General features: G+C 44.1%; 1 protein-coding gene across 7 annotated transcripts in view; it reads right to left on the minus strand.

Moving 5' to 3' along the window:
- The window catches only part of TNFAIP8 (TNF alpha induced protein 8), a 144,616-nt gene extending 132,930 nt beyond the window's left edge, over positions 1 to 11,686 (minus strand). For 3 of the 7 annotated variants that reach the window (XR_011567610.1, XR_011567611.1, XR_011567612.1), the window contains exons 1-2: positions 11,517 to 11,674; positions 952 to 1,142 (exon numbers count right to left, since the gene is read on the minus strand). Coding sequence is in view for 2 of the 7 variants with exons in the window: in XM_019964664.2 (XP_019820223.1) it covers position 952 (1 nt within the window). In the remaining 5 variants the exon portion in view is untranslated. Of the gene's footprint in view, positions 1 to 951; positions 1,143 to 11,516 lie in introns of all 7 variants that reach the window. The other 4 variants (XM_019964664.2, XM_070793279.1, XM_070793280.1 and 1 more) reach the window with 3 other exon arrangements.
- Between the last annotated feature and the right edge of the window lie 10,925 nt (positions 11,687 to 22,611).

The raw sequence follows: 22,611 nt of genomic DNA on the forward strand, positions 1-22,611 counted from the left end.
ATAGGACTTTAGTATCATCTGCAATGGCAAGGGTCTGTGAATGACAGACCCTAAATGCCTGGACACGGCCCCACAGACTCGGTCTTCACCTGCACCTCGCTGAGGAGACTGAGGTGGCTTGTTGAAGGTCACTAGGTGAGTCAGTATCAGTCGAGCACACTCCCAAGGCTCATCTTTCTACTACTGAGAACACCACAATGTCAATTCTATCTCAATCTTAAAATGTGAAGAATAAAATGGGACATAAACTCTGACGCAGACTCTGGCTGGAGGAGCCTGGAGCAGTTTTATTGAGGGGTAATATCCTGCAGCCGTTCAGAACATAAGGATGGGATGAAGCTGAGGGTGTGACTCCCTGCTCAGCCACGCATCTGTGGCAGGTCATTTAACCTCCCAGAGCCTCAGCGCAGATTAACAACAATACCTTTCTCATAGATCTGTTAGGAAGATGAATTTAACAATGTGTATAAAGCATTTAGCACAGTGCCCACCCCATTGTAAGTACTCAAAAAGTACCATTGTTGGATTGGGGTTGTAAACACTTCTATAAACATACAGAACTCTCTATTTGATGAACATCTGCTGGGTTTCAATGCAGCCTACTCTCTCCAAAGTAAGTGGTGCTATTTTTATAAACTCACAACATTAAAAAGTCATTACTAGCAGTACCTAAGTATATATGTGTGATTAATACCTTCCACATCTCTGCTTTGTTTTTTGTTTTTTTCCCCCAACTACTCATCCTGGGTGGATAATTTTAATTCTAATAAAACCGTGGATTATTATTATCAGTAATAGTGATGGCTTAGCTAGAGAGCTTCTAGAGCTTGGGAGCCTAGGGCTGGTGCAGATATTATCTGTCTGCCCAATAATCATGCCTCTCTCCCTTGTTCCCATTAGTACTGCCAACCTCCCACAGTAGAAATTTTCCCCTTACTATCCACTACTTACTTTCAGTTTCTCTGGCAGCTGTGACTCAGTTCTGGCCAGCGAGGCCTGAGGAGGCTTCAGGAAAGATTTATCCTCTGATGAAAAGAGATGGGGACTTCCCTGGTGGTCCAGTGGTTAAGACTCCACACTTTCAATGCAGGAACTTTGGGTTTGATCCCTGGTCAGGATGGCATAAGTGGTAAAGAATCCACCTGCAATGCAGGAGACACAGAAGACATGGGTTTGATCCCCAGGTCAGGAAGATCCCCTGGAGGAAGACATGACAATCCACTCCAGTATTCTTGCCTGAAAAATCCCGTAGACGGATGAGCCTGGAAGGCTACAGTCCATAGGGCTGCAAAGAGTTGGACACAGTTGAGCACATACACGCAAAAAAACCACACACATAGGGAAGATCCCACATGCTATGCAGCATGGCCCAGCCTGGCCCCCAAATAAAAAGAAATGACTAAGTAAAAAGAAAAAAGACAGACACTACAGGAGAACAGATTTATCGCTGCCCTCTCTGTGCCCATCCCTCCCCCCATATCCACCAGCTCCTCCTGCCTTTGAATGAGTTTGGAGACACTTGTGATACCCATCACAGAAGAAGCTATTTTCTGTCTAGGAGGTCACAGGTCTGCAATTTAAAAAAACATAGCATACTAAGAATGGGAGAAGAGAAGGATGGATGGAACCTGGTTCCTGATGATACTGCTTGAGGCACTGAGTCAACTCTGGGTTGGTACCTGTCACATAAGATAATTGAATGTCTTTACTGCTCAAACCACTGTTAGCTAGGCACTCACTTACCTGCAGCCTAAAGCATTCTAATCATGGGCTGAATCGTGCGCCCACCCCCAGCCCATCCTAACTGGTATGGGATAAATTATGCCCCCTGTGGTCTGTCTCTGTCTCAACCTCCTCCATCTGCACCCTTTCCCAAATTGTGAGGCTGGAAAACCCCCGATGTGCTGGACTCAAGGGCAGCAAACCTGGGGGATGGCTGGCTAGAGAGGAAGGCTGAAGCAAGACTCAAACCATTCATACTTGTGGGTCCCTGGTCAGAGGAAAAAAATCATGGTTCCACTAAAACTAGAGAGATTTGCACTTTCATATATTGAATTTCTCACCCCCACTACCTCAAAATGGGTCTATATTTGGAGATACGGTCTTTAAAAAGTTTAACCCAAGTGCACTGAGGCTTGTCGGGTGGCCCTAATGCAATCTGACTGCTGTACTTATAAGAAGAAGAGATTTGGACACACAGACACAAGGGGCACGTTTACAAAGACGCCTGAGAGAACTGGTTGCCAGCAGCTCTGGACTGCAGTAATATTAAAGGAAGTTCCTCAAGGCTGAAGGATTGAAAAATACGTGAAGAAAATGGATCTACACTAAAGAATGAAGAGCCTCAAATTAGTAGATATACATAAAAACCTTTTCTCCATGTTTTAATTTCTTCAAAAGATCATTGTTCAAAGTGAAAACTAATAACCATGATTTTTGAGGATTATATCTGTAGACATAAACCATGTGATAATAACAAAAAGGCTAGTATTTGGAATACCTCCCTCCCCCCTTTTTTTTTTACCATGCTGTTTGACTTACATGTAGACATAAACCAGATAATAATACAAAGGATATTATTTGTAATACCCCCTCCCTTTTTTGGGGGCCATTCTGTACAATTTTCAGGACTTTAGTTCCTCAGTCAAGGGTTGAACCCAGGCTACTGCTGTGAAAGTGCCCTGCCCTAATCACTAGACTGCCAGGGAACTCTCTGTAATCACCTTTACAAAAGAGATTGTTATAGATGAGACTTCTGCCCCCTCCCCCCCAAATTCATATGGTGAAGCCCTAACCCCAGGGTGAGAGAGGGCCTTTTAAAAAGTAATAAAGGTTAAATGAGGTCAAAAGGGTAGGACTCTAATCCAATATGAATGCTGTTCTTATAAAGAGAAAGAGACCACAGACGCATGCAGACTGAGGAAAGACCATGTAAAGAAACAAGAAGGTGATCACCTTCAAACCCAGGAGAGAAGCCTCAGGGGAAACCATACCTGTCAACAGCTTGATCTTGGTTTTCCAGCCTCTAGAACTGTGAGGAATAAATTCCTATTAAGCCACCCAGTCTGCAGTATATTATTATGATAGCCCCAGCAAACTGTTACAGGGATCTGGTGTACTATTTACTATCATGAATATACAAACACTAGGGCAACCACAAGAGGGAACAGAACTTACGAAAGACTGATCGAAGGGTAAACTTTCAGGTGGATGTTTTATAAGGAACTCAGAGCCCAGGTATGCACCAGGAAGACCGTGGTGATTCACTCTCTGCCCTGTGGTCTGTCTCTGCAAGTCACTGCCCAACCTCCTCCATCTGCCCCTTTTTCCAAATTGTGAGGCGGGAAAGCCCCTGGTGTGCTAGACTTGGGGCCAGCAAACCCAGAAGATGGCTGGCTACAGAGGAAGCCTCAGGCAAGACTCAAATTATCCATACTTGTGGGTCCCTAGTCAGATATTTAAACCTAGAGGAAATAATTGTGGTTCTATGAAAATTTGTATTACGTATCATTAGTAGTGGGCTTCCCTGGTGGCTCAGTGGTAACGAATCTGCCTACCAGTGCAGGAGATGTGGGTTCAATCCCTAGGTTGGGAAGATCCCCTGGAGAAGGAAATGGTAAGCCACTCCAGTGTTCTTGCCTGGAAAAGCCCACAGGCAGAGAAGCCTGGCTGGCTACAGTCCACAGAGGTCACAACTGAGCAATTAAATAACAATCATCAGTAGCAGACCATTAGTATTCAGTTTTCAAGGCCGCTGTTAGAATGATAAATTAAAAACTGACCAGAATTTAGAAATAGGGAAGAAAGTCTCAAGTACTGACACAACTCAAAATGCAAAATAAAGCAAAAGGAGGAGGAGGAAGAAGAAAAGGAAGAGGAAGTGGAGGAGGGGAGAGGGAGGAGGAAGTCAGAGCAAGCAAGACCATTACAAAGAAAATTGTTCTCCATTTTCTACTGCTCACCAATTACAACATAAGAAGGGCACCCCTTCAGAACAGGATAGATTCCTGGAGGTGCCAGGACCTCTGGACAGAGGAGTAGACTCAGGGAAGAGAAAACAGGCCACTTGTCAACTCAAGAGTCTTGAGGCTGGGGCTCCTCCCAACAGGTCCCACTCACCCACGTCAGTGATCAGAGACACAAGCTATCAAGTCAGCGGCACACTAAAGGATGAGGTCAGCACTGCCAGTGATTCGAAATCGAGACTGTGAACAAATGCACACTGAGCAGACTCCCTGGTGTCCCTGCTTCATGGCTTTCAATTCCTGAATCTATCTTCGGGACACCACAAGTGGTTTTGGTTGTTATTTTTTGTTCCTGACCCGACTGTTGGTCAACATTTTTCAACCCAATGAGGATCTACTTGTATAAACTTCATTATTTCTTAGGATGGGTACATGGGTGTTCATTTGGGGCATGTTCCTGTCAATCATCTTTAAACTTTAAAGCTACTCTATTACTTTCAAGTGATTAGCACTTTCCACTGCCAGAAAACACAGAACACCTACAGATACTTGCTGAATGAATTATCTTTAGAGACCAAGACATTAAAACTGTTCTCCCAGGCTAGGGGTTTTCAACTGGCTGGGCATCAGTCCCTGGGGATGGGGTGGGAGGGCTGTGAGGTTTGTTAGGAATGCAGATTCCCAGGCCCCATTTTGTGATAACACAGTAGGTAGGGCCCAGGAATCTGCACCTTTTGGATCAGGCTTCCCAGATGATTCTAATTTGCAGTCATGTTGGGAGCTATGGCCCCAGATGAGCCCTAAAATAGAGCAACATGTTGGACAAATTCAAAGTTTCATTTGAGAGATCACCTCTGTGGCTGCTTAGATAGTCGCATCCTCAGATCAGTCCACTCAGGGCACACAGGCAGGGACCCAGGAAGTTCCTTATCAACACAGAGTCTCTCACCTTAACAAGAAGAGCAGCTGCTTTTTCAAGAACCTTCATGTGTTCCAAGCCATAAAAAGCAAAGGAGCAAAACAGCTACACAGAGGCCATTGCTGAATGCCAGGAGAGGTCTGAGTTCACCACCTGTCCCAGGAATATTCGGTGAGTCACCCGGGGCCTATCTCTGCACTAAGGCAGACAGAATTCCATCACTGAGTCTAGACTGCTCTACCCTTCCAGGGCGGGGATAGTATTGAATCAAACACCAGCCATTTCCCAGAAAACTACTTCATCTTTTTAAAGACAGGAGAAGGGGGAGGGGAAATGGAGTTCTTTCCTGATCACAGAGGGATGGAATCAGGTATTAGATTTATTTCTTAAAGCTCTGAGTTATCAAAGCTTGCTCTGAACTTTGCAACCTCTGGCCAACACTGTACCGCCACCTTTTCTCAGAGGACGGTAGCATTTCTATAGAATTCCCTTGTTGCATTTCTATAAAATTCCCTTGTTCCCATCTGTGTGTGTGTGAGAGAGCCTACATACAACTCAGGAAGCCAGAGATGGGAAAAGATGAGGACAGTGAGGGCTCCACAAGCAAACACACAACCTCTGTCTCTTTCACTTTGGTTGACAGTCACGTTATTTGCTGTTGTTCAGCCACTCGGACGTGTCTAGCTCTTTGCGACCCCATGGACTGCAGCACGCCAGGCTTCCCTGTCCTTCCCTGTTTCCCACGGTTTGTTCAGACTCATGTCCATTGAGTTGATGATGCCATTTATAAGTCATGTTTTAAGGAACACTTTTTTTTTTTTTTTTTTGGTTGTATCACATAACACATGGGATCCAGTTCCCTGACTAGGGATGAAACCTGTGCCCCCTTCATTGGAAGCACAGAGTCTTAACCACTAAACCCCAGGGAAGTCCCAGGGAACTCATTTACTGAAATAAAATAATAGTCAGGAGTGGAGAAGGTTTGAACTAGGTGAATTTGGCTTGAAGGAGTAAGAATCAGGCTTAACCAGAGTATTGGCCAGGTGGCTCCTTTCAAATATTCACAGTGTCCTGTGTGCCCTGCGGAGCGCTGTGTTCCCGGAAGAGTTAGCTCCAGGGGACAGGCCTGGAGGTAGCGTCCCTGCCTTCTACAGCTGAGCACTCTCACAACTTTCCCTGAGGACAGCCGAAGCAACTTTGAGACACCAAGGGCAGCAGAGACATCACTTCCTGTCTGGCTTGGAAAATCTGGTTTCATCCATTACCTGTTTCAAATAAGAGCCCCCACAGGTGAAAGGGCAACCCATTGCTCACAAATGAATGGTAACAAATCTTTTAAAAATGCCCCTCATGTACAGGAAGGGTTACTGGATACCATGGCTCTTCTTCTGCCCAGACACATAAAACCCAGGTGCCCTGCTTTGGTTCATTTCTCTTCAGCAGCAGCAGCAGCAAGATTTGCCTATATAATCACATGGTCCTGCAGCTGGGAATCACTGCGTGTGTGCGCGCATGCTCAGTTGTGTCTGACTCTTTGTGACTCTATGGACTGTAGCCTGCCAGGCTCCTTAGTCCATGGGATTTTCCAGGTAAGAATACTGGGGTGGGTTGCCATTTCCTACTCCAGAGGATCTTCCCCACTCAGGGATCAAACCTAAGTCTCTTATATCTCCTGCATTAGCAGGTGGATTATTTACCACTGTGCCACCTGGAAAGCCCAAGAATCAGTGAAGCTGTGCTTCATGTCTGTTCTTCTCTGGGCTTCTCTGGCATCATCAGAGGCAAAAAAGGAAAGTTCACGTTAAAAGCACATGTGGTACAAGTCCCCACTCTTCCTCTCTGCTCCACTATGTACAAACACCATCATCTTGAAATGAGAGTAATTTGGCCAGTCCAACAAAGTTGACCACTTGCTTTGGCACACTGGCTATAAAGAGAGGAATATCCTGCTTAAGTGACACAATTCTGTAATTGAAATATATATCCCCACTTTTTAGATAAAGCAATGGGCTCAAAGCTTAAGTAGCTTATCCCAAGTTACACAGCCAGTAGTAGCTGAGATATGAATAGCTGATTCCATCAGTGTCCTGTGAACCAACCACTTTTTGACTAAACTAGAAGTCATCTTAATTCCCAACGTTTAAGGAAATGATAACAAGTGGAAATTTGGATTTAATTCCATTCTCTGTTATTAAAGAAACAAACCCCAGTGTGTTTATAAGTTAGCTTGGGTTGCTCCACGGAAGGCCCATTCCAGTGATCTCTCACTCATTTTTTTATTTCTTTTTGGTGAGGAAGATGGCTGCATGCCTACCCCTCAGTCACCTTGAGTGAAATATCTTCATGTTTGACCAGCAAGAGATCAATCACCCATTTTGTTCTATGTAAAAAAGCACAATAAGGAAATTCCCTTGTGGTGCAGTGGTTAGGACTCTGCACTTTGACTGCTGAGGGCTCGGGTTTGATCCCTGATCAGGGAACTAAGAACCCACAAGACTTGCGGGCAGCCAAAAAAAAAAAAAAAATACAATCCTGGGAAAACAAACTTAGTGATGTCCATCCAGCTTTGCAGCTAGCTCTGGTTTCTCAGAAGTAAAGAATCCATCTGCAATGCAGGAGATGCAGGTAGACAAGGGTTCGATCCCTGAGTCAATCCCTGGAGAAGGAAATAGCAACCCACTCCAGTATCCTTGCCTGGGAAATCCCATGGACAGAGGAGCTTGGAGTGCTACAGTCCACTGGATTGCAAAGAGTTGGACATGACTGAGTACACACACACACACACACACACACACACACTGAATCTTTGCTACCTTGGTTCTGAACCATAAACACTTGTTTCCAGAGAAAAAGCAACTGCTCTCTAAAAGGATGAGTGGATGTTGTTTGATCATTGTGGAGCATGTGACACTTTAAAACAAGTTTCTCAGGTAATTTCCATGCTTCACATGCAAGACCAAGAAAACAAAACCTATGGACTCAGGTTTACTGCAATTATGCCTCTGGTCATTTGAAACAAACATCAGAAGAAAGATGTTTATTTCAGCTTCTTCTTATTGAGAAATAAAAAATATTTTGAAAATGGTTCCTCTACTGTGCTAAGGAAGTGCCTTTACTTTCCTTTGTGAAACTCAGAAGAATTGTGAACCCATCTTTGCACTATCAATTTCCCTTCAGGGACCTGTTCAAATATTTTTGTGCATGTCACCAGTCATCTTGGATTCCAGGCCCTGGTGGGAACATGAGAGGGTTGCACAGTGCCATTCACACAGTAGGAGCTCAATAATACCTGCTGCCTGAATGAATGGAGCCCTGGCAAGCTGGATGGAGGGGATGTACCTCTCAACTTGTATAAGGGCCAACGTGGCAATCTAAGACTCATGGGCCAGATGGTCCCTAAGGTACCTCTCGCCTCTCATTCTAGAATCATCTACCCACTACTGGCAGCTCATTTCCTCCTCGTTAGGCCAAAATGCAGAATTCAAATTGACATTCACTAGTACTACTTAACCTCATTTACATTTGGCAGCAAGGTTCACTGATTCTTCTTCTTTTTACCCTTAATGACTCATCCATTTTTAGCTATTGGGAAGACCCACTGATGGACAGAAGTCTAGAAACTGCAATTGGCTCAGACCCCTAGGCCAAAGTTACCAAAACTAGAGGGGGCGGGGAGCAGGAAGTAAACTGTTTCTCACAGGGAGACATGAAGGTTGAGGTGTTAAAAGCTCCTTTTTGGTGTTTGCTGAGTTCTTACTGTGTGCATTTGGTATTAAAGGCAGGATGTGGGCAGCATGAGGCAAGTTGAGGTGATAGAAGTTTATCTGGCACCACACAGTGCCTTCTCTTACACTCTGCAGTGGAGCCGATTCTGTGAATGCCAGACTGAGGGAAGCTTTCCCTATTTATCCAGGTTGGCCCCTGTGTCAGTGTCCATGGTACTGGGGCTGCGCTAATACTCCTTCCACCTCCATGAGAAAACAGGTGGCCTTTATCTGTTATCACCCACCTTCCTCTGCCTCCAAGAGGTCACCCCATGCTCAACCCCCTCAATTTGTACCATGCAAAAATAGAGGGAGTGGAGAATGGACTCTTCTGCAAGATGTGGAAGCAAAGCTAAATTCTGATTGAGGACAAACGAAATCTCCGAGAAGGAAATGTGTTCATTCCAAGGGGATGATCCAAGCAGACAAGGATTAATTTAATTAACCAACTACGAGGTCTATCGAGTGCCTGGCACTAAGGCAGTCTCAGCTTCAAGGATTTGCTATTCGGAGTTCCCTAAGTCATAAACCACCCAGAAACTGCTCCTCCCCCCACACAGCATTTCCTAATGGGTACTGTTTAGATGCAATCATTTCTCTCCACACACCCTTTCCTCCAATTTCAACAGAATAAAGAACTGCAGAGAACAGGTCTCATAAAATGCTCCTTTCCTGGCCCTGCAGTGTGAGTGCACATCCTCAGTTTCTGCCATTCTGTAGGGCTCCCAGAATAGCCTGTCCACAACACTCACTACACAGAGGAAGACGATATCCAGTAACACAGTAGAAACAGAAAACTGAGAGACAACAAAGATACGTATATTTTCTAGCTCACGCCACCCCTTTTCTCACTAGATTTAAACAGAACAAAAGGCACTAAGGTTAAAGTCTCCCTTAAAGAAAAAAATGTAAGGGATCATCTATGTAGAATTACTACATTTGGGGGGGAACCTTCTTATATTCAATATTTTATTGATCATTCTTAAATTAGCAGCTAATCCAGATAGATATAATGGCATAGAAGGCTTATTTCTGTTAATGCAAAGACCTTAATACCAAACATTCAATGTCTAAGGTATCCATACTTTACAGGGAGGTAGATGGTACTCCATTTTCCTAAACTTTATTTATTCAAATTACAGGTATAAACTCAAAAGCCGAGCCAAGAAGTGGCAGAGCCAAGTAGTACATATGGGGCGAACTGGTACTCGCAAAAAAAATCTACAAAAAAGCCAGTTGTGTCACCATAACTTGCTGACTTAACTCCCCACGACAGATCTAATTAGAAGGTGGCAGTAAATCTTTCCAGGTGTTTAATTAAGTGTGATAATTATTTCTTTCCTTAAAGACAGATGGAATCATATGTTTACATTTCAAAGCATAATGTTTCCTTAGTTAAAATACTGTGGAAATACTTTTGTGAAACACAGGATTCAAACCAGGATAAAAATATCTGCTGTGATAAGCAGCACTTAAAGTGATTTATCAGCTCTAAGTTTCATTTGCAAGGGCACAATGGCAACTTCAAGTCTGCTCTGTTCTGGTTATTTCCTTTAGCTATATAGTTTTGTTTTCCTTACGCCTCAATGAATACTTTCTACTCTATATGCCATTTTCCTGCCAGCATCTCGTAAATGAAGTCTTATCAAGAAAGCGGGAAAACATTATAGGCATCTCTACTTTCACAGCAAGAACATGGCAAGAATAAACCGAGATAGAGAGGAATTCAGAGACAGTTATAATTGGAAGGGACCTCAGCAACCAGGGAATCATTTTACAGGTGGATTAGAGTACTGTCCTGCTATCAATTAAATGTTTTTTAGGGCAGAAATACGCCCTATATTGAAATAGTATTGACCTCCCCCATAAAAATTATATATGTAATTATATGTATACTTCTAAGTCGCTTCAGTCGTGTCCGACTCTGTGCGACCCCACAGACGGCAGCCCACCAGGCTCCGCTGTCCCTGGGATTCTCCAGGCAAGAACACTGGAGTGGGTTGCCATTTCCTTCTCCAATTATATGTATAGAAGGGTCGAATTATCAGTCTTAAGTAGCTCAAGGATTTCCGTTGTTTCAACATTGAGCACCCAACTATCTTCTTCCTCCCTTGCTTCTCTCAGGGTACTGCTCCTCCTACCCAGTGCTGTTTTAGGAAGTCAGTTGGCTTTAGCAATGCCGTGTTACTGAATCAATGAAGATTTTTGGCCCCTAAATCCTGTTGGTCAACTTGGTCTTGAACTTGCCTACCAGCCGCCCAGATTCTGAAGGCGCCCAAGTGTTCTTGCATCAGGTGCTGAGCGCGCAAAGACACAAGCTCGCGCGCGCACACACACACACACATTTTCTTCCTCAAAGCAAGTCTCCACCGAACGGTCTCAAGGCAAAACTCTAGTCCCTGCCCATTTTACAATGCAGGGTTGGATTACAATCTCAGGCCAGCATCTCGGTCTGCAATCTGGGACATTCTGATAACCGGGGCGGTCCTTTCGACAGCAGGAGCTGTGACCAGGAGGGCGTGACACGTAGCGGGGCCCCCATCTGCAGAAGGAACAGTAAGCGGCTCAGGGCAGAAGGGTGGAAGTTAAGGGGTCATCAGCTCGAGTCGGTAAGGGCTCCCAGCCGAGGTCTCAGATTATCTCGGCGACACAGGAACTGGGTAAAAACTCCGGGGAGTTTCCGGAGCTGTGCGCGCCTGCACACACACACACACACACAAGCTCAGACGCACGCACTCACACCCACTCACATTTACTTCAGAAACTCTCTGTGAGCTGAAAGCGTGCCCGCAGGAGCACCCCGCAGCCCAGTGGCCAGGGAATCCTGTGAGGGTGTCTGCGGGACCGGCGCGCCCGGGAGGCACTTACTCTGAAGAGGGACCCGATGGCGCGGGGACGCTAAGAAGCGAGCTGGGCGAGGTTACGGCGCGGACCTGCCAAGACGCTTGAACGATCGCGGGCTGCCGCGGACTCACCAGCAGAGCGCGGGCCAGAGACGGCGGGAGAAACGGAGCCAGGGGAGGGAGAAAAGGAGCAAGGGGCGGGGCAAAAGAAGCAAGGGGCGGGGACAGGAGGAAGAGCTAAAGAGCCAGGGGCGGGGCGGGAGGAGGATTTAGGAGACTGGGGCGGAGCCGACCGAGGAGGAGGAGCCGGAGGTCGGGGGCGGAGCGTGCGCGGAGGAGTTCAGTACAGGGCGGGCAGGAGAACCCGGGCTTCAGAGGCAGGGCCTGGCACTTGAGGTAAGGAGTGGCCAGGGCTCGGGGAAATGCGGAGGAGGGCTGGTCAGCGGCTCAGGAGCTGGACTTGAGCTGCGAAGCAAGACCTTTGGGCTCAAGGAGCCAGGACCGGCTTGGGAGATACGCAGGGAAGAAGTTACCTTTCGGCTCCCTCGGTTTCTTCAGCTATGAAAGTGAGATACCAGCCTCAAGTTTATTGAGTCTCTTAAGTGAGCTCATGCCAGGCACCTAACAAGTACACGTGTATTATCTATTATCCGTTGCCGTTACCTTCGTCGTCGACATCATTTTCCGTATAAGCCCCTAAATCCCTCCTGCCCTTTTTTTCTTTTTATTTTCAGCCTTTACTGGCCTCAAGTCTACCCGGGGATAGCTGATGCATAAGTGATTCCTAAGTTTCCATTTGCGAGGGATGCAAGGTTTCTTTCTAAGAGTTAAAGGGTCATTGGATCCCAGCAAGTCAGTCTGGTCTAAGCCACCTCTGCGGACTTCAATGACTGCCTGTACCCACAGAGTCTAAGAGTGGCTATTGACCCGAATGGGGCATAATCTGGGCCCTAAACCCGAGGTAGTTATTCTCAAGGGCAAATGTTGCCGGACCTTCTTGGGAGTGTGATGAATCCGTCCTGCATTCAGTTCAGTTCAGTCACTCAGTCGTGTCCGACTCTTTGCGACCCCATGAATAGCAGCACGCCAGGCCTCCCTGTCCAACACCAACTCCTGGAGTTCACCCAGACTCACGTCCATCGAGTCAGTGATCATTCAGCCATCTCATCCTCTTTCGTCCCCTTCTCCTCCTGCCCCCAATCCCTCCCAGCATCAGAGTCTTTTCCAATGAGTCAACTCTTTGCATAAGGTGGCCAAAGTACTGGAATTTCAGCTTTAGCATCATTCCTTCCAAAGAAATCCCAGGGCTGATCTCCTTCAGAATGGACTGGTTGGATCTCCTTGCAGTCCAAGGGACTCTCAAGAGTCTTCTCCAACACCACAGTTCAAAAGCATCAATTCTTTGGCGCTCAGCCTTCTTCACAGTCCAACTCTCACACCCATACATGACCACAGGAAAAACCATAGCCTTGACTAGACAAACCTTTGTTGGCAAAGTAATGTCTCTGCTTTTTAATATGCTATCTAGGTTAGTCATAACTTTCCTTCCAAGGAGTAAGCGTCTTTTAATTTCATGGCTGCAATCACCATCTGCAGTGATTTTGGAGCCCCCAAATATAAAGTCTGACACTGTTTCCACTGGTTCCCTATCTATTTCCCATGAAGTGATGGGACCGGATGCCATGATCTTCGTTTTCTGAATGTTGAGCTTTAAGCCAACTGTTTCACTCTCCACTTTCACTTTCATCAAGAGGCTTTTGAGTTCCTCTTCACTTTCTGCCATAAGGGTGGTGTCATCTGCATATCTGAAGTGATTGGTATTTCTCCCGGCAATCTTGATTCCAGCTTGTGTTTCTTCCAGTCCAGTGTTTCTCATGATGTACTCTGCATAGAAGTTAAATAAACAGGGTGACAATATACAGCCTTGACGTACTCATTTTCCTATTTGGAACCAGTCTGTTGTTCCATGTCCAGTTCTAACTGTTGCTTCCTGACCTACATACAAATTTCTCAAGAGGCAGGTCAGGTGGTCTGGTATTCCCATCTCTTTCAGAAATTTTCCACAGTTTATTGTGATCCACACAGTCAAAGGCTTTGGCATAGTCAATAAAGCAGAAATAGATGTTTTTCTGGAACTCTCTTGCTTTTTCTATGATCCAGCGGATGTTGGCAATTTGATCTCTGGTTCCTCTGCCTTTTCTAAAACCAGCTTGAATATCTGGAAGTTCATGGTTCACATATTGCTGAAGCCTGGCTTGGAGAATTTTGAGCATTACTTTACTAGCATGTGAGATGAGTGCAATTGTGCAGTAGTTTGAGCATTCTTTGGCATTGCCTTTCTTTGAGATTGGAATGAAAACTGACCTTTTCCAGTCCTGTGGCCACTGCTCAGTTTTCCAAATTTGCTGGCATATTGAGTGCAGCACTTTCACAGCATCATCTTTCAGGATTTGAAATAGCTCACCTGGAATTCCATCACCTCCACTAGCTTTGTTCGTAGTGATGCTTTCTAAGGCCCACTTGACTTCGCATTCCAGGATGTCTGGCTCTAGGTGAGTGATCACACCATCGTGATTATCTGGGTCGTGAAGATCTTTTTTGTACAGTTCTTCTGTGTATTCTTGCCATCTCTTCTTAATATCTTCTGCTTCTGTTAGGTCCATACCATTTCTGTCCTTTATCGAGCCCATCTTTGCATGAAATGTTCCTTTGGTATCTCTTATTTTCTTGAAGAGATCTCTAGTCTTTCCCATTCTGTTGTTTTCCTCTATTTCTTTGCATTGACCACTGAAGAAGGCTTTCTTATCTCTTCTTGCTATTCTTTGGAACTCTGCATTCAGATGCTTATATCTTTCCTTTGTTCCTTTGCTTTTCGCTTCTCTTATTTTCACAGCTATTTGTAAGGCCTCCCCAGACAGCCATTTTGCTTTTTTGCATTTCTTTTCCATGGGGATGGTCTTGATCCCTGTCTCCTGTACAATGTCACAAACCTCATTCCATATTTCATCAGGCACTCTATCTATCAGATCTAGGCCCTTAAATCTATTTCTCACTTCCACTGTATAATCATAAGGGATTTTTTTAGGTCATACCTGTATGGTCTAGTGGTTTTCCCTACTTTCTTCAATTTAAGTCTGAATTTGGCAATAAGGAGTTCATGATCTGAGCCACAGTTTTTGGTCTTGTTTTTGCTGGCTGTATAGGGATTTCTTTGGAAGGAATGATGCTAAAGCTGAAACTCCAGTACTTTGGCCACCTCATGCGAAGAGTTGACTCATTGGAAAAGACTGATGCTGGGAGGGATTGGGGGCAGGAGGAGAAGGGGATGACAGAGGATGAGATGGCTGGATGGCATCACTGACTCGATGGACGTGAGTCTGAGTGAACTCCAGGAGTTGGTGTTGGACAGGGAGGCCTGGCGTGCTGCAATTCATGGGGTCGCAGAGATCAGACACGACTGAGCGACTGATCTGATCTGATCTTATCCGATAGAGCTTCTCCATCTTTGGCGGCAAAGAATATAATCAATCTGATTTCGGTGTTGACCATCTGGTGATGTCCATGTGTAGAGTCTTCTCTTGTGTTGTTGGAAGAGGGTGTTTGTTATGATCAGTGCATTTTCTTGGCAAAACTCTATTAGTCTTTGCCCTGCTTCATTCCGTATTCCAAGGCCAAATTTGCCTGTTACTCCAGGTGTTTCTTGACTTCCTACTTTTGCATTCCAGTCCCCTATAATGAAAAGGACATCTTTTTTGGGTGTTAGTTCTAAAAGGTCTTGTAGGTTTTCATAGAACCGTTCAACTTCAGCTTCTTCAGTGTTACTGGTTGGGGCATAGACTTGGATTACTGTGATATTGAATGGTTTGCCTTGGAAACGAACAGAGATCATTCTGTGGTTTTTGAGATTGCATCCAAGTACTGCATTTTGGACTCTTTTGTTGACCATGATGGCTACTCCATTTCTTCTAGGGGATTCCTGCCCACAGTAGTAGATATAATGGTCATCTGAGTTAAATTCACCCATTCCGGTCCATTTTAGTTTGCTGATGCCTAGAATGTCGACATTCACTCTTGCCATCTCTTGTTTGACCATTTCCAATTTGCCTTGATTCATGGACCTGACATTCCAGGTTCCTATGCAATATTGCTCTTTACAGCATTGGACCTTGCTTCTATCACCAGTCATACCCACAGCTGGGTATTGTTTTTGCTTTGGTTCCATCCCTTCATTCTTTCTGGAGTTATTTCTCCACTGATCTCCAGTAGCATATTGGGCACCTACCTACTGACCTGGGGAGTTCCTCTTTCAGTATCCTATCATTTTGCCTTTTCATACTGTTCATGGGGTTCTCAAGGCAAGAATACTGAAGTGGTTTGCCATTCCCTTCTCCAGTGGACTACATTCTGTCAGATCTCTCCACCATGACCCGCCCATCTTGGGTTGCCCCACAGGCATGGCTTAGTTTCCTTGAGTTAGACAAGGCTGTGGTCCTAGTGTGAGTAGATTGACTAGTTTTCTGTGAGTATGGTTTCAGTGTGTCTGCCCTCTGATGCTCTCTTGCAACACCTACCGTCTTACTTGGGTTTCTCTTACCTTGGGCACGGGGTATCCTCCATTAAGCACCTACTATATGATGGTTCTGTGCAGAGGGCTAGAAATATTAGTAATACTAGCAAAATTTCGTATGTGTTGGTCACTGTTATAATCCTCATAACAACTTATAGATCCTATAGCTACCTTAGTTTCAAAAAACTGAAATCATGGCTTCCGGTCTCATCACTTCATGGCAAACAGATGGGTAAAAAAATGGAAACAGTGACAGGTTTTATTTTCTTAAGCTTCAAAACCACTGCAAATGGTGACTGCAGCCATGAAATTACAAGACATTTGCTCTTTGGAAGAAAAGCTATGACAAACCTAGACAGCATATTAAAAAGGAGAGACATCACTCAGAGACATCACTTTGACAACAAAGGTCCATATAGTCAAAGTTGTGGTTTTTCCAGTAGTCATGTATGGATCTGAGAGTTAGGTCATTAAGAAGGCTGAATGCTGAAGAATTGATGCTTTCAAGCTGTGGTGCTGGAGAAGACTTTTGAGAGTCCTTTGGACAGCAAGGAGATAAAACCAGTCAATCCTAAAGAAATCAACCCTGGATATTCATTGGGAGGACTGATGCTGAAGCTGAAGCTCCAATCCTTTGGCCACCTGATGTGAAGAGCTGACTCATTGGAAAAGACTGTGATGCTGGAAAAGATTGAGGGCAGCAGTAGGGTGTGACAAAGGATGAGATGATTGGATGGCATTATCAATTAATTGAACATGAGTTTGAGCAAATTTGGTGAAATAGTGAAGGACAGGGAAGGCTGGTGTGCTGCAGTCCTTGGGGTCGCAAAGAGTTGGACACGACTGAGTACTGAACAACATAGCTACCTTAGTTTTACAAAGGGAAAGGGAGGCACAATGAAATAAAATAATCTACCAACATTTCACATTTAGTAAGTGGCAGAGTATGGGACACAGGAAAGTAAACACATTGGGTTTAATGACCACAATAGGAATATTCAGAAGGTTCAGAGATGTTTAAGACACTGTCCTGTGGGGAGGGGAGAGTCAGGAAGATTTTTCTGAAGGAGGTAATGTCTGAGCTCAATTTAGAAGAACGAATGGGAGCTTCCTTCTTCTAAGGAAGGACATGGTTAACATTTTTCAAGCATTAAGAAGGGTTGGTGAAGAAGTGGAACAATAGAAAAAGACAAAATCTAAGTGTTTTCTTCCTGTAGGAGTTGAAGAACATTAATTTGACCTTTGGTAAGTAGAAAGTCAGAAGGATTTTAAGCATGGGAGACATATCAAATGTTCTAGAAAGGTTTCTCTGAAAACAGCATAGAAAACATCAGACCCGGGAAACTTGCTTATGAAGTCATTGCAAGGATTGATCAGTTAGGATACAGCTCAGTCATGTCTGACTCTTTGTGACCCCATGGGTAATCTCTGGGCAAGAATACTGGAGTGGGTTGCATGCCCTCCTCTAGGGGATCTTCCTGACCCATAGACTGAACCCAGGTCTCCTGCATTGCAGGCGGATTCTTTACCACCTGAGCCACCAGGGAAGTCCTAGGATACAGCAGTAGGCAGAATACGAATTTCAGGAAAGATGTCCCCACCTGAATCCCCAGAACCTGTGAATATGTTACCTTACATGGCAAAAGGGACTTGGCAGGTGTGATTAAGGTCAAAGAGAATGAGATAGGGAGATTATCTTGGATTATTTGGGTGGATCTAATCTAATTATATGATTCCCATAAAGAGGATGAATGAGTCATAGAGATTCAAAGTATGAGAAGAACTTGACCTGGGTCAGGAGCCAAGGAATGTGGGTGGCCTCCAGAAGCCGGGAATGGACCTCAGCCAACAACAACAAAAAATGGGAATTTCATTCTAACACCATAAGGAAATGGATCCTCCCTTAGAGCCTCTGGAAAGGAATTCAGTTCGATTGACACTTTGAGTTTATCCTGGTGAGACCACCCCCCCACCCCCCCACCCCCCCGCCCACTACTGGACTTCTGACCAGAAATGTAAAACTGTAAAGTAATAGATGTATGTTGTTTTAAATTCCTAAATTGGTGTTAATTTGTTTTGGCAGTAATAGGAAATAATTATAGACGCTGAATGCTTAAACTAAGTGGATGGAAAGATGGATTCAACACTTACAAGGCCCTGGAGATTGATGGGATGTGGGGGCTGATGGAAGGAGATTAATCTAGGTCGATTTACAGGGTTTCTGGATTGGCAGGCTGTCTTTGGTGATGGAGGAAAGACATCACCAAGTGGAGGAAAGGACAAAGGCAGGTCTTTTTAGGATTAAAAAGGTTTACACACTCGCAGGCCTTCCCTACTCCTTAAAATCATTAGAAACAGTCTCCAAAAGTCCATGGGCGGTGATACTTGTTACCGCCTAGTGTTCTAGAAATGGATCTGCTCTGTGTTAGCTGCATGACTTTGGACAGAGCACAGAGCATCAGTAAAACTTCTACTGTGTGGGATAGGAGGAGCCCCATCTGCATGATTCCTGGGTCAGCCAGGACGTCGTGGTGTCTGTAACCTCAACCCAGTAACTTTCACCATTGCTTCATTTCAGTCTCCTTTGTCTCAAGCTGTGCCCTGGAGCAGCACTCTTCAGGGATACTTCTATTTAGATATAAAGATTCTTTAGTCTTTCTCTTTATCATTCCACACCCCTACTATGGCCTCTCATCCTTGGTCTTCACATGCTTTCTTTACCTCGTGCAGACCTGAATCTCTATTGACTTCCCCTCCTGCCAGCCTAACCTGAACAGCCAGCACCTCAGCCACTCACTGCTAATGCCTCTCATTGCTTTACTCCATCGTCCTTTCCTTCTCTTACTTGGCACATCTTTCTATCCAGTCCACATATTCGTATGTGCTACTTAAGAATCAAAGGATGTGAAAACTGATGCTCTGCAGATTCATGATCTCTGATGTTAAATCCTCAAGCAGGCTGGATTTTCTCCTGCATCAGTGATGGAAAGAAGGGAGTTCGATCTTTATCCCTTTCCTCAAGACATCTTTCACACCCCTAACCCTTCCTACACTTGATATACAATCTTACCTATTTCAAAAATACACAGATCATCAATACAGAATTTTCTCTACTTAGCCCAGCTAACAAAGATGCTATTTACATCCACAATCACCTTGATTTCCTTTCCTCTGATCCCGGTGGATTAGAGCAAACCCATTCATCAGCTTTCAGGGCCCCTGAGGAGTCCTCCCTTCTATTTACAGAGGCTGTATTCTGTTGAATATCGATTCTCTTTTATCGTCAACCTCTCAATTTCTATACTTTCCCCACAAAATATTTTTTTTAATGCTAAAATAATAAAATTTAAATAGCACCACGGATCCTACCAGCTTCTCTCACGTCTTTACTAGGGCCATCTAGACCTGACAGTAGAAACAATGCGGAGTGGCCAGTGCCTCAGTGTTTCCCTTAAGGGACCTGGGAAGGAATCTACAATTCCAGGAAATGTGTGTCACTGTTGTCAAAGAACAACCAGCCGTACTTCTCTTGAATAAAGACCACCTTGCTTCATAGTGTGACGATATTTAGAAATTAACAAGATATTGACCTTTTCTATCTTACTTGGGCCAAAAGGTACTTGGATCATTTCTTTTTCAAACTAGTACTTTTATATTTCCATTTGGATTTATAAAAATAAAAACAAACAAACAAAAACAGTATCTAGGAAGCTCCTAATAACTAGTCCATCATTCAATGGCTAATTATATTTGAAATAATTACAGCTGTATCTGGAATAACTGAATCCTCTCAGATCACCTACACCCAAGAAAAGACCCCAAACCATATAAATCACATAGAGATAGCTGTAACTAGAGCTGCATGCCAGAAATACCTCTGTACATACCTTCTATTTTTACTTCTGCCCAGTTGAAGATAATAGTAACTAATATCACACAGTAGTAGAGTCTTAAAAAATCTTTTGACCCAGCTTTCTCTTGTACTCTTCATTTGCCTCAAGCCTCTACTCCACTTACTCAGTACCAGCCTCCTCTTTCAGAGTGGAAAGGAAATAACTATATGGCACTGTGAAATGTGCAATAAAAATGTATGCATTGGGAGGAGAGTGGAGATGATTCACATTCCTTGGGGGAATGGAGATTTCACAGAGATTCCATCCAACCAAGTTGAAAAGGATGAACTCAAGCTGATCAGGGAGAGAGAAGGGCGCTCCAGGCATCGTGGACAGAGAAGATATGCATATAATATTTCCTACAGGCTAAAAGCACTGAAGCAAGGCTTCATACCTATGGGCTATATACCTCAAATATAGCCCACAAAAATACCTATGTGGCCACTGTGCTTTAACTACAGTTTCATGGGAGTGTATTAGTAACATGCCAGATTCAAAACATGGCTACAACTTCACCATCCTTCAAGATGACTGATTGTCTACTCCTTCAACTCTTTCCAGTTCTATTTCTTTTCAGAGCTTTATCATAACATGTCCTTAAAGTAACAGTATGAGTATGGTAGAGAACATTTTTCCTAATAGAAGTCAAGGTACAGATTGGGTAGGTTAGGACAACTGTTTGATATCACACCTAGTAGAAACTCAGAACAGTTTAACACAGCAGTCTCACAGGGGGCCCAAAGTAGAGCCTGTATCAGAAATAAAATATGGATGTGGCTTTTACCCAATGAATGGATTATAATTTAATATAATTATAATATAAAAACAAGGAACCCACAATGTTTTAAAGGCAATTTTACTAGACTGAACCATAAAGGACAGGAACAGTACAAAATGTAAAGAGGTCTTTGCGTGCTCAAACTTTTCTAGTCAGGAAAACAGGGTGACGAAACTACCGTTAAAAACATGAGATTCTTTTTTAGAAAAAGAATGACTTCAGTTCAGTTCAGTCATGTCCGATTCTTTGTGACCCCATGGACCACAGCACGTCAGGCTTCCCTGTCCATCACCAACTCCTGGAGCCTATTCAAAGTCATGTCCATCATGTTGGTGATGCCATCCAACAATCTCATCCTCTGTTGTCCCTTCTCCTCCCACCTTCAATCTTTCCCAGCATCAGGATATTTTCCAATGAGTTGGTTCTTCGCATCAGGTAGCCAAAGTATTGGATTTTCAGCTTCAGCATCAATCCTTCCAATGAATATTCAGGACTGATTTCCTTTAGGATGGACTGGTTGGATCTCCTTGCAGTCCAAGGGACTCTCAAGAGTCTTCTCCAACACCACAGTTCAAAACCATCAATTCTTTGGTGCTCAGCTTTCTTTATAGTCCAACTCTCATACTGGAAAAACCAAAGCTTTCACTAGACAGACCTTTCTTGGGAAAGTAATGTCTCTGCTTTTTAATATGCTGTCTAGGTTTGTCATAGCTTTTCTTCCAAGGAGCAAACATCTTTTAAATTTATGGCTGCAGTCACCATCTGCAGTGATTTTGGAGCCCCCCAAAATAAAGTCTGACACTGTTTCCACTGTTTCCCCATCTATTTGCCATGAAGTGATGGGACTGGATGCCATGATCTTAGTTTTCTTAATGTTGAGTTTTAAGCCAACATTTTTACTCTCCTCTTTCACTTTCATCAAGAGGCTCTTCAGTTCTTCTTTACCTTCTGCCATAAGGGTGGTGTCATCTGCATATCTGCATATGCCATGATCTTAGTTTTCTTAATGTTGAGTTTTAAGCCAACTTTTTTACTCTCCTCTTTCACTTTCATCGAGAGGCTCTTCAATTCTTCTTTACCTTCTGCCATAAGGGTGGTGTCATCTGCATATTTGGTGGTGTCATCTGCATATGAGGTTATTGATATTTCTCCCAGCAATCTTGATTCCAGGTTGCTTCATCCAGCCTGGCATTTTACATGATGTACTCTGCATAGAAGTTAAATAAGCAGGGTGACAATATACAGCCTTGATGTACTCCTTTCCCAATCTGAAACCAGTCTGTTGTTGCATGTCCCATTCTAACTGTTGCTTCTTGACCAGCATACAGATTTCTCAGGAGGCAGATCATCTCTTTCAGAATTTTCCACAGTTTATTATGATCCACATTCAAAGGCTCTGGTGTAGTCAATAAAGCAGAAGTGGACGTTTTTCTGGAACTCGCTTTTTCGATGACCCAGAGGATGTTGGCAATTTGATCTCTGGTTCCTCTGCCTTTTCTAAAACAAGCTTGAATATCTGGAAGTCATGGTTCACATACTGTTGAAGCCTGGCTTGGAGAATTTTGAGCATTACTTTGCTAGCGTGTGAGATGAGTGCAATTGTGCAGTAGTTTGAGCATTCTTTGGCATTGCCTTTCTTAGGGATTGGAATGAAAACTGACCTTTTCCAGTCCTGTGGCCACTGCCATTCTCCAAATTTGCTGGCATATTGAGTGCAGCACTTTCACAGTATCATCTTTTAAGATCTGAAGTAGCTCAACTGGAATTCCATCACCTCCACTAGCTTTGTTCAGAGTGATGCTTCCTAAGGCCCACTTGACTTCGCATTCCAGGATGTCTAGCTCCAGGTGAGTGATCAAACCATCGTGGTTATGTGGGTCAT

The sequence above is a fragment of the Bos indicus genome, chromosome 7 (assembly GCF_029378745.1).
Source record: "Bos indicus isolate NIAB-ARS_2022 breed Sahiwal x Tharparkar chromosome 7, NIAB-ARS_B.indTharparkar_mat_pri_1.0, whole genome shotgun sequence".
Taxonomy (NCBI): Eukaryota; Metazoa; Chordata; class Mammalia; order Artiodactyla; family Bovidae; genus Bos; species Bos indicus.